The sequence below is a fragment of the Salmo trutta genome, chromosome 30 (assembly GCF_901001165.1).
Source record: "Salmo trutta chromosome 30, fSalTru1.1, whole genome shotgun sequence".
Classification (NCBI taxonomy): domain Eukaryota; kingdom Metazoa; phylum Chordata; class Actinopteri; order Salmoniformes; family Salmonidae; genus Salmo; species Salmo trutta.
The window spans coordinates 13989299-14007903 of record NC_042986.1 but is presented as its reverse complement, the minus strand read 5'-3'; the positions used below and the strand labels follow the sequence as shown (position 1 = coordinate 14007903).

The 18605-nt window shown below is 43.0% G+C and overlaps 2 protein-coding genes across 2 annotated transcripts; both read right to left on the bottom strand.

Annotated features, from left to right (window-relative positions):
* Nucleotides 1–1180: 1180 nt before the first annotated feature.
* Nucleotides 1181–8148, bottom strand: LOC115168020 (matrix metalloproteinase-19). The gene is made up of 9 exons (XM_029722867.1): nucleotides 7665–8148; nucleotides 7416–7507; nucleotides 7155–7285; nucleotides 6765–6983; nucleotides 3289–3534; nucleotides 2867–2971; nucleotides 2559–2726; nucleotides 2214–2341; nucleotides 1181–2091 (listed from the first exon to the last, which is right to left on the bottom strand). Exons 1-9 carry the CDS (start codon nucleotides 7743–7745, stop codon nucleotides 1855–1857), a joined length of 1407 nt encoding a protein of 468 aa, XP_029578727.1. The 5' UTR covers nucleotides 7746–8148; the 3' UTR covers nucleotides 1181–1854.
* Nucleotides 8149–8307: 159 nt separating this feature from the next.
* LOC115168021 (partner of Y14 and mago B) lies at nucleotides 8308–18383 on the bottom strand. The gene is made up of 3 exons (XM_029722869.1): nucleotides 18292–18383; nucleotides 10041–10134; nucleotides 8308–9906 (listed from the first exon to the last, which is right to left on the bottom strand). Exons 1-3 carry the CDS (start codon nucleotides 18329–18331, stop codon nucleotides 9420–9422), a joined length of 621 nt encoding a protein of 206 aa, XP_029578729.1. The 5' UTR covers nucleotides 18332–18383; the 3' UTR covers nucleotides 8308–9419.
* Between the last annotated feature and the right edge of the window lie 222 nt (nucleotides 18384–18605).

Genomic DNA, 18605 nt, shown 5'->3' with positions numbered 1-18605 from the left:
AAGAAATCAGCCAAGACCTCAGAAAAAAAATGGTAGACCTCCACAAGTCTGGTTCATTCTTGGGAGCAATTTCCAAACGCCTGAAGGTCTGTACAAAGAATAGTACGCAAGTATAAACACCATGGGGCCACGCAGCCGTCATACCGCTCAGGAAGGAGACGCATTCTCCTAGAGATGAACGTACTTTGGTGAGAAAAGTGCAAATCAATCCCAGAACAACAACAAAGGACCTTGTGAAGATGCTGGAGGAAACAGGTACAAACATATCTGTATCCACAGTAAAACGAGTCCTATATTGACATAACCTGAAAGGCCACTCAGCAAGGAAGAAGCCACTGCTCCAAAATCGCCATAAAAAAGCCAAACTACGATTTGCAACTGCACATGGGGACAAAGATTGTACTTCTTGGAGAAATGTACTCTGGTCTGATGAAACAAAAATAGAACTTTTTGGCCATAATGACCATCGTTATGTTTGGAGGAAAAAGGGGGAGGCTTGCAAGCCGAAGAACATCATCCCAAACGTGAAGCACAGGGGTGGCAGCATTATATTTTGGGGGTACTTTGCTGCAGGAGGGACTGGTGCACTTCACAAAATAGATGGCATCATGAGGGAGGAAAATGATGTGGATATATAGAAGCAACATCTCAAGAAATCAGTCAGGAAGTTAAAGCTTGGTCACAAATGGGTCTTCCAAATGGACAATGACCCCAAGCATACTTCCAAAGTTGTGGAACAACAAAGGACAACAAAGTCAAGGTATTGGAGTGGCCATCACAAAGCCCTGACCTCATCCTATAGAGAATGTGTGGGCAGAACTGAAAAAGCGTGTGCAAGCAAGGAGGCCTACAAACCTGACTTGGTTACACCAGCTCTGTCAGGAGGAATGGGCCAAAATTCACCTAACTTATTGTGGGAAGCTTGTGGAAGGCTTCCCAAAACATTTGACCCAACTTCAACAATTTAAAGACAATGCTACCAAATACTAATTGAGTGCATGTAAACTTCTGACCCACTGGGAATGTGATGAAAGAAATAAAAGCTGAAATAAATCCTTCTCTCTACTATTATTCTGACATTTCACATTCTTAAAATAAAGTGGTAATCCTAACTGACCTAAAACAGGGAATTTTTACTACGATTAAATGTCAGGAATTGTGAAAAACTGAGTTTAATGTATTTGGCTAAGGTGTATGTAAACTTCCGACTTCAACTGTATCTTAAATGACCGCATTTTCATGAATTTGATGATATAATCTTGAATGCCATTCAAAAACTGTGGGACATGATCCAGGACGTAGGCGGGACTTTCATACTGTATAGTGTCATTGGAGTGACAATTTGGTTCTGGAGGCTGACGTCTTACTTTAGAAATGGAGAGGCAAGGGCCAGGGCAAACTGCAGCGCATTGTCCGATCTCAACAGCTTCTTCCCCCATGCTGTGGCCCTCATCAACCGGCCATCGGGCTCATAGGGATTAAGTGACTTTGCATTGGACCGATTACTACACCTTGTCACCAATGACCACAAATACTAATCTGCGCTATGTACACCTCCGGACAACACTGTATACATTTGCCACGGCAGCATCCCTCGCTCTGCTTATATAGACATATCCCCTCTGTAAATTATACATTTCCACTGTAATCAGCCTATGCACCAGAGTTTTATGTTTACTGTTTCGATATTGTATATTCTGTATGATGTCTATGTGGACTAGTGTCTGTATTCTGTTTGTATATTGTCTATCACTGGCAGCACCTTCTCACTAAGGCAAATAATTATAGGTGTGTGTAAATGTACTTGGTGAATAAAGGTGAGTCTGAAATAAAACACCACTGACCTCTAAAGGCCTATTTATCACATTGCATCCATTTTTCACTCGTTCTGAGAGGGTAGCCCTTATCCACAACTTGGTTGTTGTTGATGCGCCAGTACTGGTTCCCTTTGAAAATGTATATATGGCCGTTTGTCCATGTGAAGGCTGCATCCAGGTTGTAGGGTACCCCAGAGAAGAGATGTGATATCGGTTTGGGATACGTCCTGGAGTCCGTTGCCCCAGCTTCATCCCACTGCCAATACTGAGAACCCTTTGGGATAGAATGAAGTGTAACTATTATCTGGTCGTCCCACTCCTTCTGAAGTGGTCTAGATTAGAGAGTATGTTACATATTCACACATTAGCTAAAACCATTGTTTGTTTTTTCCTTACCTTGAAGAAGATCACTTTGTTGTTCCGGTTGAAGTAAAAGGCTGAATCGACATTAGAAGGAACGCTGGCCAAGTGTTTCGGAAAGCCAACGTCAAGTTTGAATCTGGTATACCTCCACACTTTGTCTCCTGAATTAAGAATATGACAGTGGCACATGAAAACTACAATAATGAGAGAAAATACAGAACTGAAACAGGGACAGTGTAGCCTGGTCCAAGATCTGTATGTGATGTCTTGCCGACTCCTATGGTAGGTTTGGTAAATAATGACAACGAAGTTGGCAAGACAGCACAAACTGATATGGGACCAGGCTAGGGACAGAGTGATGCAGGGTGAAAGCTTTACCTTTCAGGAAGTAGGACTTGTTGGTCCTCTGAGAGTACACAGCTGCATTGAGGCTCCCTGGCAGATCCTTCCACAGCACAGAGATCAGGATGGGTGTGTTGTAGCCAGTCGTGTCAGACACTGTCCAAACATACTGACCGCTGAAGACATATGTCTTGCGAAAAGGACCTGGGTGGTCGATAAATATTAGACAAACACTTGTAGATACTGTATATCTGAATGAAAGCGCTTTGCTAATTTGCAGTTTCATATAGTTTACATAGTTTTTTGTACGGCAAAAATTGGGGCTAAATCTTTATAATACCTACCTAACATAATTGCATCTATGATACTCTTGCAAAGATGTGGTGAACCTTCCTCTTGGGATGAATCATTTGGCTTTCTGGATACTGTTGGACGATTGCCTGGCTTCCCTAAAGGAGAACAGAAAAGACAAATGTTTCAAACACATAACATTTTTGTCATTTAGCAGACACTCTTATCCAGAGATAATTACATTATTGAGTGCAAACAGTTTCGTACTGGTCCCCAATGGGAATCAAACCCCCAACCCTGGCATTGCACGCACCAATCTCTACGAGACATAACTTTTTGAATCTGTCTTTATCCTCTACATACAACATCCACAGGAAATCAGTCTGACTATGGAATAATTCTATGGTTTATTAGATATTGATCACATACACTGCCTGTCTTAACTCAATAAAATAAATCAGAATCCATCCCCCACCATACAGAGCTTGGATTCCATGAATGTCATCAGGATGTAGTTTGAAGTTGGCACGGTAACCAGAGTAGACAGGTCCCATCAGAGCCTTGTGGTTCTGAGAGTGACCCAGGCCAAGGGCGTGACCAATCTCATGGGCTGCTACAATCCTCAGGTTACAGCCAGAGGTCGTCCCCTCTGTCCACTGCTCGTCTTCGTCAAAATGCACAATGCCTGATTCAGGGTTATCTGCGTGGGCAAGCACTCCCCCTAATGACAGGGGATATTTTCAGAAAGGTAAACATATAAACTCAGCAACAACAAAAAAACATCCCTTTTTCAGGACCCTGTCTTTCAAAGATAATTCGTAAAAATCCAAATAACTTCACAGATCTTCATTGTTAAGGGTTTAAAAACTGTTTACCATGCTTGTTCAATTAACCATAAACAATTAATGAACATGCACCTGTGGAACGGTCGTTAAGACACTAACAGCTTACAGACGGTAGGCAATTAAGGTCACAGTTATGAAAACTTAGGACACTAAAGAGGCCTTTCTACAGACTCTGAAAAACACCAAAAGAAAGATGCCCAGGGTCCCTGATCATCTGTGTGAATGTGCCTTAAGCATGCTGCAAGGAGGCATGAGGACTGCAGATGTGGCCAGGGCAATAAATTGCAATGTCCGTACTGTGAGACGCCTAAGACAGTGCTTCAGGGAGACAGGCCGGGCAGCTGATCGTCCTCGCAGTGGCAGACCACGTGTAACAACACACCTGCACAGGATCGGTACACCCGAACATAAACACCTGCGAGACAGGTACAGGATGGCAACAACAACTGCCCGAGTTACACCAGGAACGCACAATCCCTCCATGAGTGCTCAGACTGTCCACAATAGGCTGAAAGAGGCTGGACTGAGGGCTTGTAGGCCTGTTGTAAGGCAGGTCCTCACCAGACATCACCGGAAACAACATCACCTATGGGCACAAACCCACCGTCGCTGGACTAGACAGGACTGGCAAAAAGTGCTCTTCACTGACGAGTTGCGGTTTTTTCTCACCAGGGGTGATGGTCGGATTCGCATTTATCGTCTAAGGAATGATCGTTACACCGAGGCCTGTACTCTGGAGCGGGATCGATTTGGAGGTGGAGGGTCCGTCATGGTCTGGGGCGGTGTGTCACAGCATCATCGGACTGAGTGTGATGTCATTGCAGGCAATCTCAACGCTGTGTGTTACAGGGAAGACATCCTCCTCCCTCATGTGGTACCCTTCCTGCAGGCTCATCCTGACATGACCCTCCAGCATGACAATGCCACCAGCCATACTGCTCGTTCTGTGCGTGATTTCCTGCAACACAGGAATGTCAGTGTTCTGCCATGGCCAGCGAAGAGCCCGGATCTCAATCCCATTGAGCACGTCTGGGACCTGTTGGATCGGAGGGTGAGGGCTAGGGCCATTCCCCTCAGAAATGTCCGGGAACTTGCAGGTGCCTTGGTGGAAGAGTGGGGTAACATCTCACAACAAGAACTGGCAAATGTGGTGCAGTCTGTGAGGAGGAGATGCACTGCAGTACTTTATGCAGCTGGTGGCCACACCAGATACTGACTGTTACTTTTGATTTTGACCCCCCCTTTGTTCAGGGACACATTATTACATTTCTGTTAGTCACATGTCTGTGGAATTTGTTCAGTTTATGTCTCAGTTGTTGAATCTTGTTATGTTCATACAAATATTTACACATTTTAAGTTTGCTGAAAATAAACGCAGTTGACAGTGAGAGGATGTTTCTTTTTTTGCTGAGTTTATCACATTCAGAGGCATATACAGAACCAGTTAAAAGTTTGGACACACCTACTCATTCATGGGTTTTTCTTTATTTTTACTATTTTCTACATTGTAGAATAATAGTGAAGACATCAAAACTATGAAATAACACATATGGAATCGTGTAGTAAACAAAAAAAGTATTAAACAAATCAAAATATATTTTATGAGATTCTTCAAAGTAGCCACCCTTTGCCTTGATGACAGCTTTGAACACTCTTGGCATTCTCTCAACTAGTTTCACCTGGAGTGCTTTTCCAACAGTCTTGAAGGAGTTCCCACATATGTTGAGCACTTGTTGACTGCTTTTCCTTCCCTCTGCAGTCCAACTCATCCCAAACCATCTCAATTGGGTTGAGGTCGTGTGATTTTGGAGGCCAGGTCATCTGATGCAGCACTCCATCACTCTCCTTCTTGGTCAAATAGCCCTTACACAGCCTGGAGGTGTTGGGTCATTGTCCTGTTGAAAAACAAATGATAGTCCCACTAAGCGCAAATCATATGGGATGGCATATCGCTGCAGAATGCTGTGGTAGCCATGCTGGTTAAGTGTGCCTTGAATTCTAAATAAATCACAGACAGTGTCATCAGCAATGCACCCCCACACCATCACACCTCTTCCTCCATGCTTCACTGTCAGAACCACGCATATGGAGATCATCCGTTCACCTACTCTGCGTCTCACAAAGACACGGCAGTTGGAACCAAAAATCTCAAATTTGGACTCATTAGACCAAAGGACAGATTTCCACTAGTCTATTGTCAATTGCTTGTGTTTCTTGGCCCAAGCAAGTCTATTCTTCTTATTGGTGTCCTTTAGTACTGGTTTCTTTGCAGCAATTCAACCATGAAGGCCTGATTGACGCAGTCTCCTCTGAACAGTCGATGTTGAGATGTGTCTGTTACTTGAACTCTGTGAAGCATTTATTTGGGCTGCAATTTCTGAGGCTGGTAACTCTAATGAACGTATCCTCTGCAGCAGAGGTAACTCTGGGTCTTCCATTCCTGTGGCGGTCCTCATGAGAGCCAGTTTCATCATAGCGCTTAATGGTTTTTGCGACTGCACTTGAAGAAACTTTCAAAGTTCTTGACATTTTCCTGATTGACTGAACTTCATGTCCTAAATTAATGATGGACTGTTGTTTCCCTTTGCTTATTTGAGCTGTTCTTGCCATAATAAGGACTTGGTCTTCTCCCAAATAGGGCCATCTTCTGTATACCCCCCTACCTCGTCACAACACAACTGATTGGCTCACACGCATTAAGGAGGAAAGAAATTCCACAAATTAACTTTTAACAAGGCACACCTGTTCATTGAAATGCATTCCAGGTGACTACCTCATGAAGCTGGTTGAGAGAATACCAAAAGCGTGCAAAGCTGCCATCAAGGCAAAGGGTGGCTAATCTGAAGAATCTCAAATATCAAATATATTATAATTTTTTTTTTAACAATTTGGTTACTACATGATTCTATATGTGTTATTTTATAGTTTTGATGTCTTCACTATTATTATACAATGTAGAAAATAGTAAAAATAAAGATTAACCCTTGAATGAGTAGGTGTCCAAACCTTTGACTGGTGCTGTAGATAATTCACATCAGACTGAGATCTGAAATGCCTTCTTTCACACATTCAAAATGCAGTGTGACTATGGAGTACTGAGTCTCACCTGGTCCATCGAAGGGCACCGGACAAGATCTATCCTTCTTATGAAAGGAGATCTTGATGTCTGCTCTTCCTGGAAACAGCACCTCCTGGAAACTCAGGGTTGACACCTCTCTCCAGTACCTAAACGCAGCCTTGAGGGCCGCACGTGTTTTTGCCAGGCCCAAGTCTGGGGTGTAGTTATAGATGCGGTAGGTCAGAATCTTCTTACGCCAAGTAGAACCTATGGAAATAGGCATTAGTAAAATATACTCGTTGGAAATAGTTGTATAGCTGAAACATTTAACGCAAGGCTTTGTTTTTAGTCCTAGTTGATTGTGTGGCCATATGTTTGCCTCGTCAAGTCAAGATCATATAACAATGAAGTCAGAGGAGAATAAATAAAATGACCCACCCATGACTCGATATTTGAGGGTTTTGTCATTGAAGGAGTCCTCAATACCACACCGAGGTCGTTTCATCATTTCCAATGTGGCCTCATTGAACGTTCCTGAGATGGCCAAGTTAGTTGCCTTCTGGAAGGTTCTAAAGTTATAATGGGTAAGATAAATGTTAATGAGACACATATGTAGTCATACAATAGGTATAGGGTAGGAGTAAGCTAGCTGAGGGGCAGCCTAAAGCAGAAGACAAAAGTGTGATGTTTGGTGGTTACCTCAGTGCCTCTGTGATTTCTTCAGTCTGATACATTTGGCTCTTACTATGATCCAGTGGGATGTGTAGGTAGCCATAGTTCCTTAAATAGACCTAAGATGTGGCAGACATATCATTAACAGTATTAGTACGTACATGTTTGGTATGAAAACAAATACAGAGGAGTTGGCTAAAGCACAAACCAGGCTGTTTAGTAAATAACGAATTGCACCAGTTCTCATTGGTCATCTACTATACAGTATATTCTTACCATGGCTTCCATGATTTCCTCCCTGTTTAAGGCAATGGAGGACACAGTTGTCAGCAAGACAAGAAACAGCATGTACTCCATTTGAAAATCCGTTCTAAGATTTTGTTTTCAAGTACTATATCTCGGTTTCCCTTATTTCTTCAGTAAGCTCGTGTGATGAAAATAGTAAAGAACTTATTTACTATTTCAGGTCTCTATCCAAGAAAATAAGATGACATTATGAGGTAAAGTTAATCCATTTAGATGATTATTCTAAACCTAGTCCATCATTTCCATTCTGTTGGTCCCTGTTTTATAATGTTCTGTGGAACTCTGTACTTTATGGATTCATATACCGTTTTTATACCATCGTCTGCCCACTGGGACCCGTTTCCAGCCGCACAATAAACCATTAGAGGAATGCAGTCTGGGATTACTTTATAGCAAATAAATACTCCACTGACAGCAACTCTTGAAGTACACAGCCCACTTACACTCCAACTATCACAAAAACTATCCCCTTTCAACTGATTAAATTGTCTCTAAATACACACTCTTGCTAAAGAGCAACACAAAATCATTAAGTCAATATAACTAACAATAACTTTTAAAGGTCTATTTTTGGTCCATTTTAAGGACAACTGAGACAAGGTTACAATACAGATGGTGTCTTCAATACATTTAATATTGCAAAGTTAATGAACAATGAAACATTGTAGTGCTTCACTACCAGGGAAAGACCGTGTGTGATAGATTTACAAAATGTATCTTTTAAGTTGCTCGATCAAGATTCTCTCCATAAATACCATGTAGTCTGTGAGACAAAAACCTCTTCCTCCTGTAATGTAAATCATATTTAAAAAAAAAAACTGTCCTATGAGAGAAAAACAACTAACCACATTTTCATTCCGAGACAACCATTAATTAGTATGTTTATATATAAAGAACCATTAACACATCAATGTTACATTTCGGCTTCTCCATGTCACCACAACAATCCTCCCTATGCCCTGTAATCAGGGGGAGATAGCGTGAGTTGTTTCTACTGAACCCAGTTTTGCCTGATTTCACCTGTAGAGGGAGCTATCTATTTAATCTCACAGCAGCGTTAAAATATCCTTTCATATGAGTGATGTTTATGTTGTAAACCATGAATCGCTTCATTATGTACACATATTCAAACTGTATTTCAAATCGTCCAATCATTGGGAAAATGTGTATCATTTCAGTGCACAGATGGGTCAACAAAACGGCATTCTCTTGAATAGGGGCTTTCTGTATCTTTAATGCAATAAATAATAATCTATGCAATTCTCTTGACAGATAAAGGTAAAAAAAACAAGGATAAGAAATGCACAGTAAAAATACTGAGCACAAAAATAAATGCTATTACAACTATGAATGGCCAATAAGTTAATAGCCAATACAAGCATACGGGATCAGTTCAATTGTTTTAAAAGTACATTTGAAATGAAGAGAAAAAAACATGGCTGTCTCATTGTTGTTTGTTCATTGGTTTTGGAGAAAGTGTGGGAAAGCATGATCAGTTCTTGTCAACAACATAACTTGAGGTGTTAGGTTTATGTACACTTGGTATTCCAAAGCCAAAGTTAATGTTGATTGGCTGTCTGATAACACCAAATCTCAGAAAAATGTTCAAGGGAAGCTTATCAATGCAGCTGTAAATGTCAATTTCTTGAAGAACTTGGTGTTTGTATTTTCCAACAGTCTTAACTTCCACAACTCGTCTGCTGCCCTTTTGACAAACTTTAAATCTCATGAATCCTCTTCAAGCTGCAGCAACCCGTCCTGTATGGCCTTGGCCCTCCCAAGCTTATCCAGCTGCTCTTTTGTAGCTTGCTTGATCTCCCCAGAGTCCAGTTTCTGCTGCAGTTCCTCAACCTGCCTCAACTTCTTTTTCAGGTTCTTGATCTTCTTGGCCTTTTCTGCTGCTGCTCCTGAAGGGTCATTAGTAGCTTCAGCTGGGTTAGATGTAGGCATCTCACTGTCACCGCCTTCTGCAATCGCCACATTCTCAACAGCATTGATAAGTGCTTCCACATTGCTATCCGGGCCTTGCAGCTTGCGCTTTTCCTTGCGTTTCATGTTTCGCTTGGCTGTCTTGGAAAGCCCAGCTGTCTCACTCTCTGCGATGCCGGGAATCCCCTGCTGCTGCTGCCTTGCCTGGGCCTCATCTCCGGGGCTCATACCTGGTGGCAGGTCGGGCTTGCCCTTGAAGAACTTCACAAATTTATTCTCGTAGCTGAAAACAAAGACAGATTCGCAGAGAGAAAAATAGGAAACAACCATTTTACAGCAGAGGCTTCTATCAAAATAAATACAAAATGAGTATAAAGGTTGACTTGACAGAGGTCACTGTCAGGTAGAATTACTTACACAGGGACTTCTTCCTGAGGGGTATAACCATCCTTCACTTTCCGAGGCTTTCTCCAGGTTCCATCAGGTCGCTGTGTAGCAGCAATGTATTTCCCTATAACAGGAGGAGCAAACATGAGCAAATATTACAAATTCACGGAAAACCTTGCATTTACATTTGTACCAATTAATGTGTTACGCTCAGCTGGTCGACTCAGGCTTGATAAAACATTGATATGTGTGTGTGTTACAACAATATACAAATAAAAATTAAATAAATTCAAACTTTATTTGCCACATGCGCCAAATACAACAAGTGTAAACTTTACCGTGAAATGCTTACTTATAAGCCCTTAAACAACAGTGCAGTTCAAGAAGAAAATATTTACCAAGTAGACTCAAATAAAAAGTAATAATAAAAAGTAACACAATAAGAATAACAATAACGAGGCTATATACAGGGGGCACCAGTACCGAGTCAGTGCGGGGGTACAGGCTAGTTGAGGTAATCTGTACATGTAGGTGGAGGCAAAGTGACTATGCATAGGTAACAAACAAACAGCGAGTAGCAGCAGTGTACAAGAGGGGGGTCAATGTAAATTATCCGGTGGCGATTTTTATGAATTGATCAGCAGTCTAATGTCTTGGGTGTAGAAGCTGTTTAGAAGCCTTTTGGTCCAAGACTTGGCGCTCCAGCACTGCTCTACTACAGTGCATTAGCTAGCCACATTTGCATCGGAACTAGCAAGAACAGGACCGAGAACAATCTAACATAATTGAATGTTTTCTAGTCGCTAGCTAGCCAAATTGACACTGGATTACTGGCTAGCTAGCTAACATTACTGTAGAGACTATAGGTAACTTAGAAAGATTTAGCTAGCTAGCTAATGCATTTCAAATGAGCCACTTGCTGCTGCTACTACTACTATAGCCCACTCATAGACGGTAATGCTAAACATATACTGTCTAGGGATGTACATGTTTCCCTTTCAAGACGATTCAATACATGACCAATATACCTGCGCTCCGATACATTTCAATTTGATTAGAAGAACGAATTGATGTGATGCACTAACAGTTGTTGCATAAAGTTGTTGTTTAATGAGTCCGACGCAAAGGATATACTGCTTAGTCGAGACCTAGCCCAAATCCCTGTCATCCGCGTGAAGAAAAGACAAGAGAAAAGGGAGAGGAGGGCGGGGTGCCTTGTAAGAATTCGCTGGTAAGTAGGTAAACCACCACTACCCTCCTTATTATTGGCGAAAGTGCAATAATTGGAAACCAAACTGGACGATCTACAATTAAGACTATCCTACCAACGGGACATTACAAATTGTAATATCTTATGTTTCACCGAGACGTGGCTGAACAACGACACAGATAAAATAGAGCTAGCTGGATTACCCATGCATTGGCAGGAGAGAGCATCTGCATCTGGTAAGACGAGGGGCGGGGGTGTGTGTCTGTTTGTCAATAACTGCTGGTGCGTGATGTCTAATATTAATCAAGGTATTGCTCGCCTGAGGTAGAAAACCTCATGATAAGCTGTAGACCACACTATCTACCAAGACAGTTCTCATCTATATTATTCGTAGCAGTCTATTCACCACCACAAACCGATGCTGGCACTAAGACCGTACTCAACGAGCTGTCTAAGGCCATAAGCAAACAAGAAAATGCTCATCCAAAAGCGGCGCTCCTAGTGGCCGGGGACTTGAATGCAGACATACAAATCCGTTTTACCCAATTTCTACCAGCATCTTACATGTGCAACGAGAGGGGAAATCTTTTTAAATAATTAAACTAATTTAAAAAAAAAATGTTTTTATAACGCTACACCTCCTTTACTCCACACACAGAGATGCATACAAAGCTCTCCCACGCCCTCCATTTGGCAAATCTGACCATAATTCTACCCTCCTGATTCCTGCTTACAAGCAAAAACTAAAGCAGGAAGTACCAGTGGCTGGCTCAATACGGAAGTGGTCAGATGACGCGGATGCTACGCTACAGGACAGTTTTGCTAGCACAGACTGGAATATGTTCTGGGATTAATCCAATGGCATTGAGGAGAATAGCCCATCAGTCACTGGCTTCATCAATAATCAATAAACCAGACGAGCTAAATGCCTTTTATGCTCGCTTCGAGGCAAGCAACACTGAAGCAAGCATGCACCAGCTGTTCCAGACGACTGTGTGATCACGCTCTCCGTAGCCAACGTGAACAAGACCTTCAAACAGGTCAACATTCACAAAGCCGCGGGGCCAGACGGAGTACCAGGACGTGTACTAAAAGCATGCGAAGACCAACTTGTGTCTTCACTGACATTTTCAACCTCTCCCTGAGTCTGTAATACCTACATGGTTTCAAACAGACCCCCATAGTCCCAGTGCCCAAAAAAGCAAAGGTAACTTGCCTAAACGCTTACTGCCCCGTAGCACTCACGTCGGTAGCTATGAAGTGCTTTGAAAGTCTGGTCATGGCTCACAACACCATCATTCCGGAAATCCTATACCCACTCCAATTCGCATACCGCCTCAACAGATCCACAGATGACGCAATCTCAACCGCACTCCACACTGCCCTTTCCCACCTGGACAAAAGGAAAAAGGAACACCTATGTGAGAATGCTGTTCATTGACTACAGCTAAGCGTTCAACAACATAATGCCCACAAAGCTCATCACAAAGCTAAGGACCCTGGGACTAAACACCTCCCTCTACAACTGGATCCTGCACTTCCTGATGGGCCGCCCCCAAGTGGTAAGGATAGGCAACAACAAATCTGCCACACTAATCCTCAACACTGGGGTCCCTCAGGGTGCGTGCTTAGTCCCCTCCTGTACCTCCTGTTCACCCACGACTGTGTGGCCAAGCACGACTCCAACACCATCAGTACGTTTGCTGACGACACAACAGTGGTAGGCTTGATCACCGACGGGAAAGCCTATAGCGAGGAGGTCAGAGACCTGGCAGTGTGGTGCCAGGACAACAACCTCTCCTTCAACGTGAGCAAGACAAAGGAGCTGATCGTGGACTATAGGAAAAGGAAGCTGAACAGGCCCCCATTAACATCAACGGGGCTGTAGTGGACCGGGTCGAAAGTTTCAAGTTTCTTGGTGTCCACATCAACAACAAACTATCATGGTCCAAACACACCAAGAAAGTTGTGAAGAGGGCATGACAAAACCTTTTCCCCCTCAGGAGACTGAAAAGATTTGGAATGGGTCCCCAGATCCTCAAAAGGTTCTACAGCTGCACCATCGAGAGCATCCGGACAGCTGATCGTCCTCGCAGTGGCAGACCACGTGTAACAAAACACCTGCACAAGATTGGTACATCCGAACATCACACCTGCGGGACAGGTACAGGGTGGCAACAACAACTGCCCGAGTTACAACAGGAACGCACAATCTCTCCATCAGTGCTCAGAGTGTCCGCAATAGGCTGAGAGAGACTGGACTGAGGGCTTGTAAGCCTGTTGTAAGGCAGGTCCTCACCAGACATCACCGACAACAACGTCACCTATGGGCACAAACCCACCGTCGCTGGACCAGACAGGACTGGCAAAAAGTGCTCTTCACTGACAAGTCGTGGTTTTGTCTCACCAGGGGTGATGGTTGGATTCACGTTTATCGTCGAAGGAATGAGCATTACACCGAGGCCTGTACTCTGGAGCGGGATCGATTTGGAGGTGGAGGGTCCATCATGGTCTGGGGCGGTGTGTCACAACATCATCGGACTGAGCTTGTTGTCATTGCAGGCAATCTCAACGCTGTGCGTTACAGAGAAGACATCCTCCCCCCTCATGTGGTACCCTTCCTGCAGGCTCATCCTGACATGACCCTCCAGCATGACAATGCCACCAGCCATACTGTTCGTTCTGTGCGTGATTTCCTGCAAGACAGGAATGTCGGTGTTCTGCCATGGCCAGCTTGAGCACGTCTGGGTCCGGTTGGATTGGAGGGTGAGGTCTAGGGCCATTCCCCCCAGATTGGTGTCCGGGAACTTGCAGGTGCGTTGGTGGAAGAGTGGGGTAACATCTCACAGCAAGAACTGGCAAATCTGGTGCAGTCCATGAGGAGGAGATGCACTGCAGTACTTAATGCAGCTGGTGGCCACGCCAGATACTGACTGATACTTTTGATTTTGACCCCACCCTTTGTTCAGGGACACATTATTCCATTTCTGTTAGTCTGCGGAACGTGTTCAGTTTATGTCTCAGTTGTTGAATCTTGTTAGGCTGTTGACAGTGAGAGGACGTTTCTTTTTTTGCTTAGTTTACTAGGCGGTGTCAGAGAAAGGCCCCAAAAAAAGGACTCCAGTCACCCAAGTCATACTGTTCTCTTTGCTACCACACGGCAAGCGGTACCGGAGCACCAAGTCTAGGTACAAAAGGCTCCTTAACAGCTTCTACCCTCAAGCCATAACACTGCTGAACAATTAATGAAATGGCCACCTGGACTAAGTACAATGACTGACTGACTCCCCCCTTTGTTTTTACACTGCTGTTACTCACTGTTTATTATCCATGGATAGTCACTTTACAAATTACCTTGACTAATGTAATTTTCTTGTGTTACTTAAAAAAAATACTTTAGTTTATTTAGTAAATATTTTCTTAACTCTATTTCTTGAACTGCATTCTTGGTTAAAGGCTCGTAGGAAAGCATTTAATGGTAAAGTCTACACCTGTTGTATTCGGCACATGTGACAAATAAAATTTGATTTAAACAATTATTTTCCATTCCAAATTCAAATCTGCTGCCGATGGCGCTCATGAGCTGGGCCTCTGAGCTGGATCTGTCTGAGCTGACTGTGTGTCTGAGCTGACTCTCTGTGTGTGTGTGTGTGTGTGTGTGTGTGTGTGTGTGTGTGTGTGTGTGTGTGTGTGTGTGTGTGTGTCTGTGTGAATGATGTATATGTCTATGGTGTCAATTTTAAGGATAAAAAAATATATATAGTACAACTTTGGATTTCACCCGTCTCATAATATAATGGTTTAGACCTCTTAAACTCAACTCTGGACTCAAAGCCAGTTCCACTGCCTTTTTAATTGTTCCCCTCTAATCAGGGACTCATTTAGACCTGGGACACCAGATGTGTGCAATTAATTATCAGGTAGGAATCACGCGGTGAGCTATCGACACAGGGATGGTGGTTGGAAGAGCACGCTTGTTTGAAATTGAAAAGCGTAGCGGTAGTTTTTGATAAAGAATAACATCAAGACAAAACAGCTGCATTAGAAGTGGGATGCGCGCTACATCCCGAGGGGTTCGTGCTGATTGTACGGAGATTGTGACAGCCGGTTAAATGGCGTCCCTTGAGAAAGCAAGAACAAGATGTATGTCAGGAGAAGTGCAGTGGACAAGATGTATGTCAGGAGAAGTGCAGTGGAGGGAAAAAGAGAGGCAGAGGAGGTCTAAGAGAGAGAGGGACGAAGACGGTGAGCTTGAGTCGGTTAAAAATGGCGGAAATAAGTTATCCTGTACGAGCTTTATTGCCGAATACATTACGTTGTTACAGGTGTCAAGCTTATGGGCATGTGGCAGCAGTGTATAGGAGGGAGGTTCCTAAATGTGAGAAGTGTGCAGAAGGGCATGAGACAAAGGAATGTATAGCATTGGGGAAAGTAGTGGTATGTGTTTATTGTAGGGGTGCTCATGGGGCTGGGGATCAGAAATGTCCCGTGCGAGAGAGGCAGTTTGAGGTTTCCAGGGGTAGAGTAGTGCAGAAGTTGTCATATGCTGAGGCAGTGAAGCAAGTAGAGGAAGATGGGTCAAGGGGGAGGTATCCTGAGAGGAGTAGATCTGTACCAGTACAGAGGGATAGGCCAACAAGTGATCTATGTTTCACTAAGATTGGATTTTTAGCGTTTATAGCAATGGCTATCAACTGTACTGCAGGGATGGAATGTAAGTCACAGAAAATAGAGGTTGTGGTGACAGCTGCAGATTGGTATTTGGGTGTGTGAGACATGACATCAGAAGAGTTACAGGGTGTGTTAAGTGGTGATGTCCCATCCTTTCAGGTTGTTGGCATGAGGTAAGACTAAATTGATTGAAATAGTGGAGTAGGGTGGTGTTATTTTTATTTATTTTGTTGTGAGTGTAGTAATAGATGGTAGGGTATGCTTATTTATGTATTTTTTCAAGCAAAGTCTAAGGGAGTTGTACTCCAGTCTAGTAGGTTGCAATAACGCAACATATTGGATGCCAACCGCCGTTAAACCTCATCGACGAAGAAGCATTATCAGGTCGAACAGAAAACCAGCAGGCTCCGGACCTCGTAGGGTAAGAGTTGAATACACGTGGTTTAGACCATTTGGAAGTTGACACTCTTCTCCTGCTTCAACCATGCAGTGCTAGTAGTAAAAGTGATCGCTCTCTTCATTACGAAATTGTCAACTTCACCCTGCATATCAAAAAACGTGACACGCAGATGTGCCAGATCAGGAATAGTCCTACTTCTCGTTGGTCAGCGTGCAAAGCTACGCACAGCATGCAGTTTGACTAGGCCAGGGGTTTTCAAACTTTTCTTCTGGAACCCCTAGCCATTCCATGAATTTGAACTATTCCACAGCTAGCATACTCGATTAAACTTCTCAACTAATAATCAATCCCTTGACTAAAAAGATAAAAGTCAAAAAAATTAAGTCAAAATAAAACATAACAAAAAGTACGTTTGAATGACACTGAGGGGCAGTGTTTTTACAGTTAATGCAGGTTTGCCTGAGTCTGATGCAGTGCAGGTGTTTGTACACATGCAATATACACACACTCTCATTCAAATGCACACATGGGCACATACACAGACACACATGTAAATAGTGCCATACATGCAGTCAAACATATTCAGTTGGCCTTGCTGTTATGATTTTTGTTGTCCTTGATGTCTTTTGTTTTTTGCATTGTTGTTTTCCGTTTTCTTTTGTTCATTTTGTTGGTGCATGGGGGGGGGGGGGGGGGTCAGCTCTTGGGGAACTGTGGGAGGGATCTTGGAGGGCTGGTGGGAGATCTGTCAACTTGCCCTTAAGCAGGGTGTTGGCCCTGGTTGCTTCTGTGTGTGCTCTGGATGGGAGGCTGTTAGATGACTAATGTGATGTAGCTGTTGAGCGGCTTCACTGCAAGTATATTGTGTTTAAAATTAACTTTTTTTTTGTTGACAAAAATAAATATTTTTTTAAATCCCTTGGCTATGAATTGTGAAACGTCTAGAGGTCCTCGAGGAGAGGTTTGAAAACCGCTGGACTACACTCCTTAACAGTAAATTATTGGGCTACTGTAGTCTGATTAATCAGGCTGTAGTACACAATTAATTTTCTACGTTGCGGAACGCCTGAAACGTGCAAAATCGTGTAAATGTTACTTACAAGAGAACGTTGAATAAAATTACATTTGAACGTACTCTACCGGTTGTTTGTGCGGTTTGTCTTACAGCTGCTCGAAATTTGAGAAAATATCCACAGGAAAGTATTATTTACCAGACTTTTTAGAGAGCCAGTGGGTAACGTTATATGGTTCGGTTCGGCACCAAGGTAAAGTTAGTTTTATTTTGAATATTCGGTTCTTCGTTAATAGCTATTACACCGAGCATGCCATGGTGACAATGAAAATGGCATATTTTGAATAAGGGGAAGATGGAAAACAATCTACACTTTTTTTAAAGACGAAATCCGAAAAATAAAATGTACACACAAAAATGTGTGGATTGTTCGCCATCCTGCCCGATTCAGAATTGTATTCAACATTCTGACTTGTAAGGAACATTTACACGATTTTGCACACGTTTCCGGCTGTATATGCCAATTGTGTATTAAAGCCTGATTTAGGGCTACTACTACTACTACTACTATTACTACTACTACTACTACTACTACTAGTTACTACTAGTTAGGTACTTTTGCGCCCTAGTTTGGCTAGGCTAGCCAACAGAATATAGTGTCCCATATAGCTAACGTAAGATAGTTAAGACATAGCTATTAACTAGACATTATCTAGTAGTAACGTTGGCTACGCTAGTTATCTGGTAGCTAGCTAACTACGTTAATCAACAATGCAGTTTTAACTAGTGTGTTTGTTAGCTAGCTAACTACGCTAACTGGTTAGCCAGCAGCACGCTTGGACAATTTGTTCGCGCCATAACGCGAGCGTTGCTGGGTTACTGTTCTGGGGAAGCGACCTAAAGACAAACGGGTTAGTAATTCTAAACTGTATTTATTCTCACACTCCACCAATACTTTTATTAGAGTTATAATTTAAATTAGCCTTACCAGATTCATCTTCAACATAGGGGGTTGCCATTTGAGCCATTTTGCTCAGTGATCTATTTCCGTTGGCTGGTAGAAATGACAGGAAGTGATGTCTTCCTAGCTGCCCCAAAAAGATACCAGAATTTTGTCCAATCGACGTAAACTCAATATAGTGTGTGTGTGTGTGTGTGTGTGTGTGTGTGTGTGTGTGTGTGTGTGTGTGTGTGTGTGTGTGTGTGTGTGTGTGTGTGCGTGTGCGTGCAAGTAGAAAAAGCATGTGAATTCACCCTACTTAGAGACACGCCAATGCCATCCTCCTCTCTTTCATGTTGATG

Bases quoted from the DNA above. Each gene is read 5' to 3' on its own strand.
- LOC115168020 (XM_029722867.1), bottom strand. From the start codon at position 7,745: ATGGAGTACATGCTGTTTCTTGTCTTGCTGACAACTGTGTCCTCCATT. The intron at 2,972-3,288 runs GTGGGGGATGGA...GTTCTCCTTTAG, and splicing joins TGGAATCCAAGCTCTGTATG to GGAAGCCAGGCAATCGTCCA. The intron at 2,342-2,558 runs GTAAAGCTTTCA...TTCTTAATTCAG, and splicing joins CAAGTCCTACTTCCTGAAAG to GAGACAAAGTGTGGAGGTAT.
- LOC115168021 (XM_029722869.1), bottom strand. From the start codon at position 18,331: ATGGCTCAAATGGCAACCCCCTATGTTGAAGATGAATCTG. The intron at 10,135-18,291 runs GTAAGGCTAATT...CTCCTGTTATAG, and splicing joins CTATGTTGAAGATGAATCTG to GGAAATACATTGCTGCTACA. The intron at 9,907-10,040 runs GTAAGTAATTCT...CTTTGTTTTCAG, and splicing joins CCTCAGGAAGAAGTCCCTGT to CTACGAGAATAAATTTGTGA.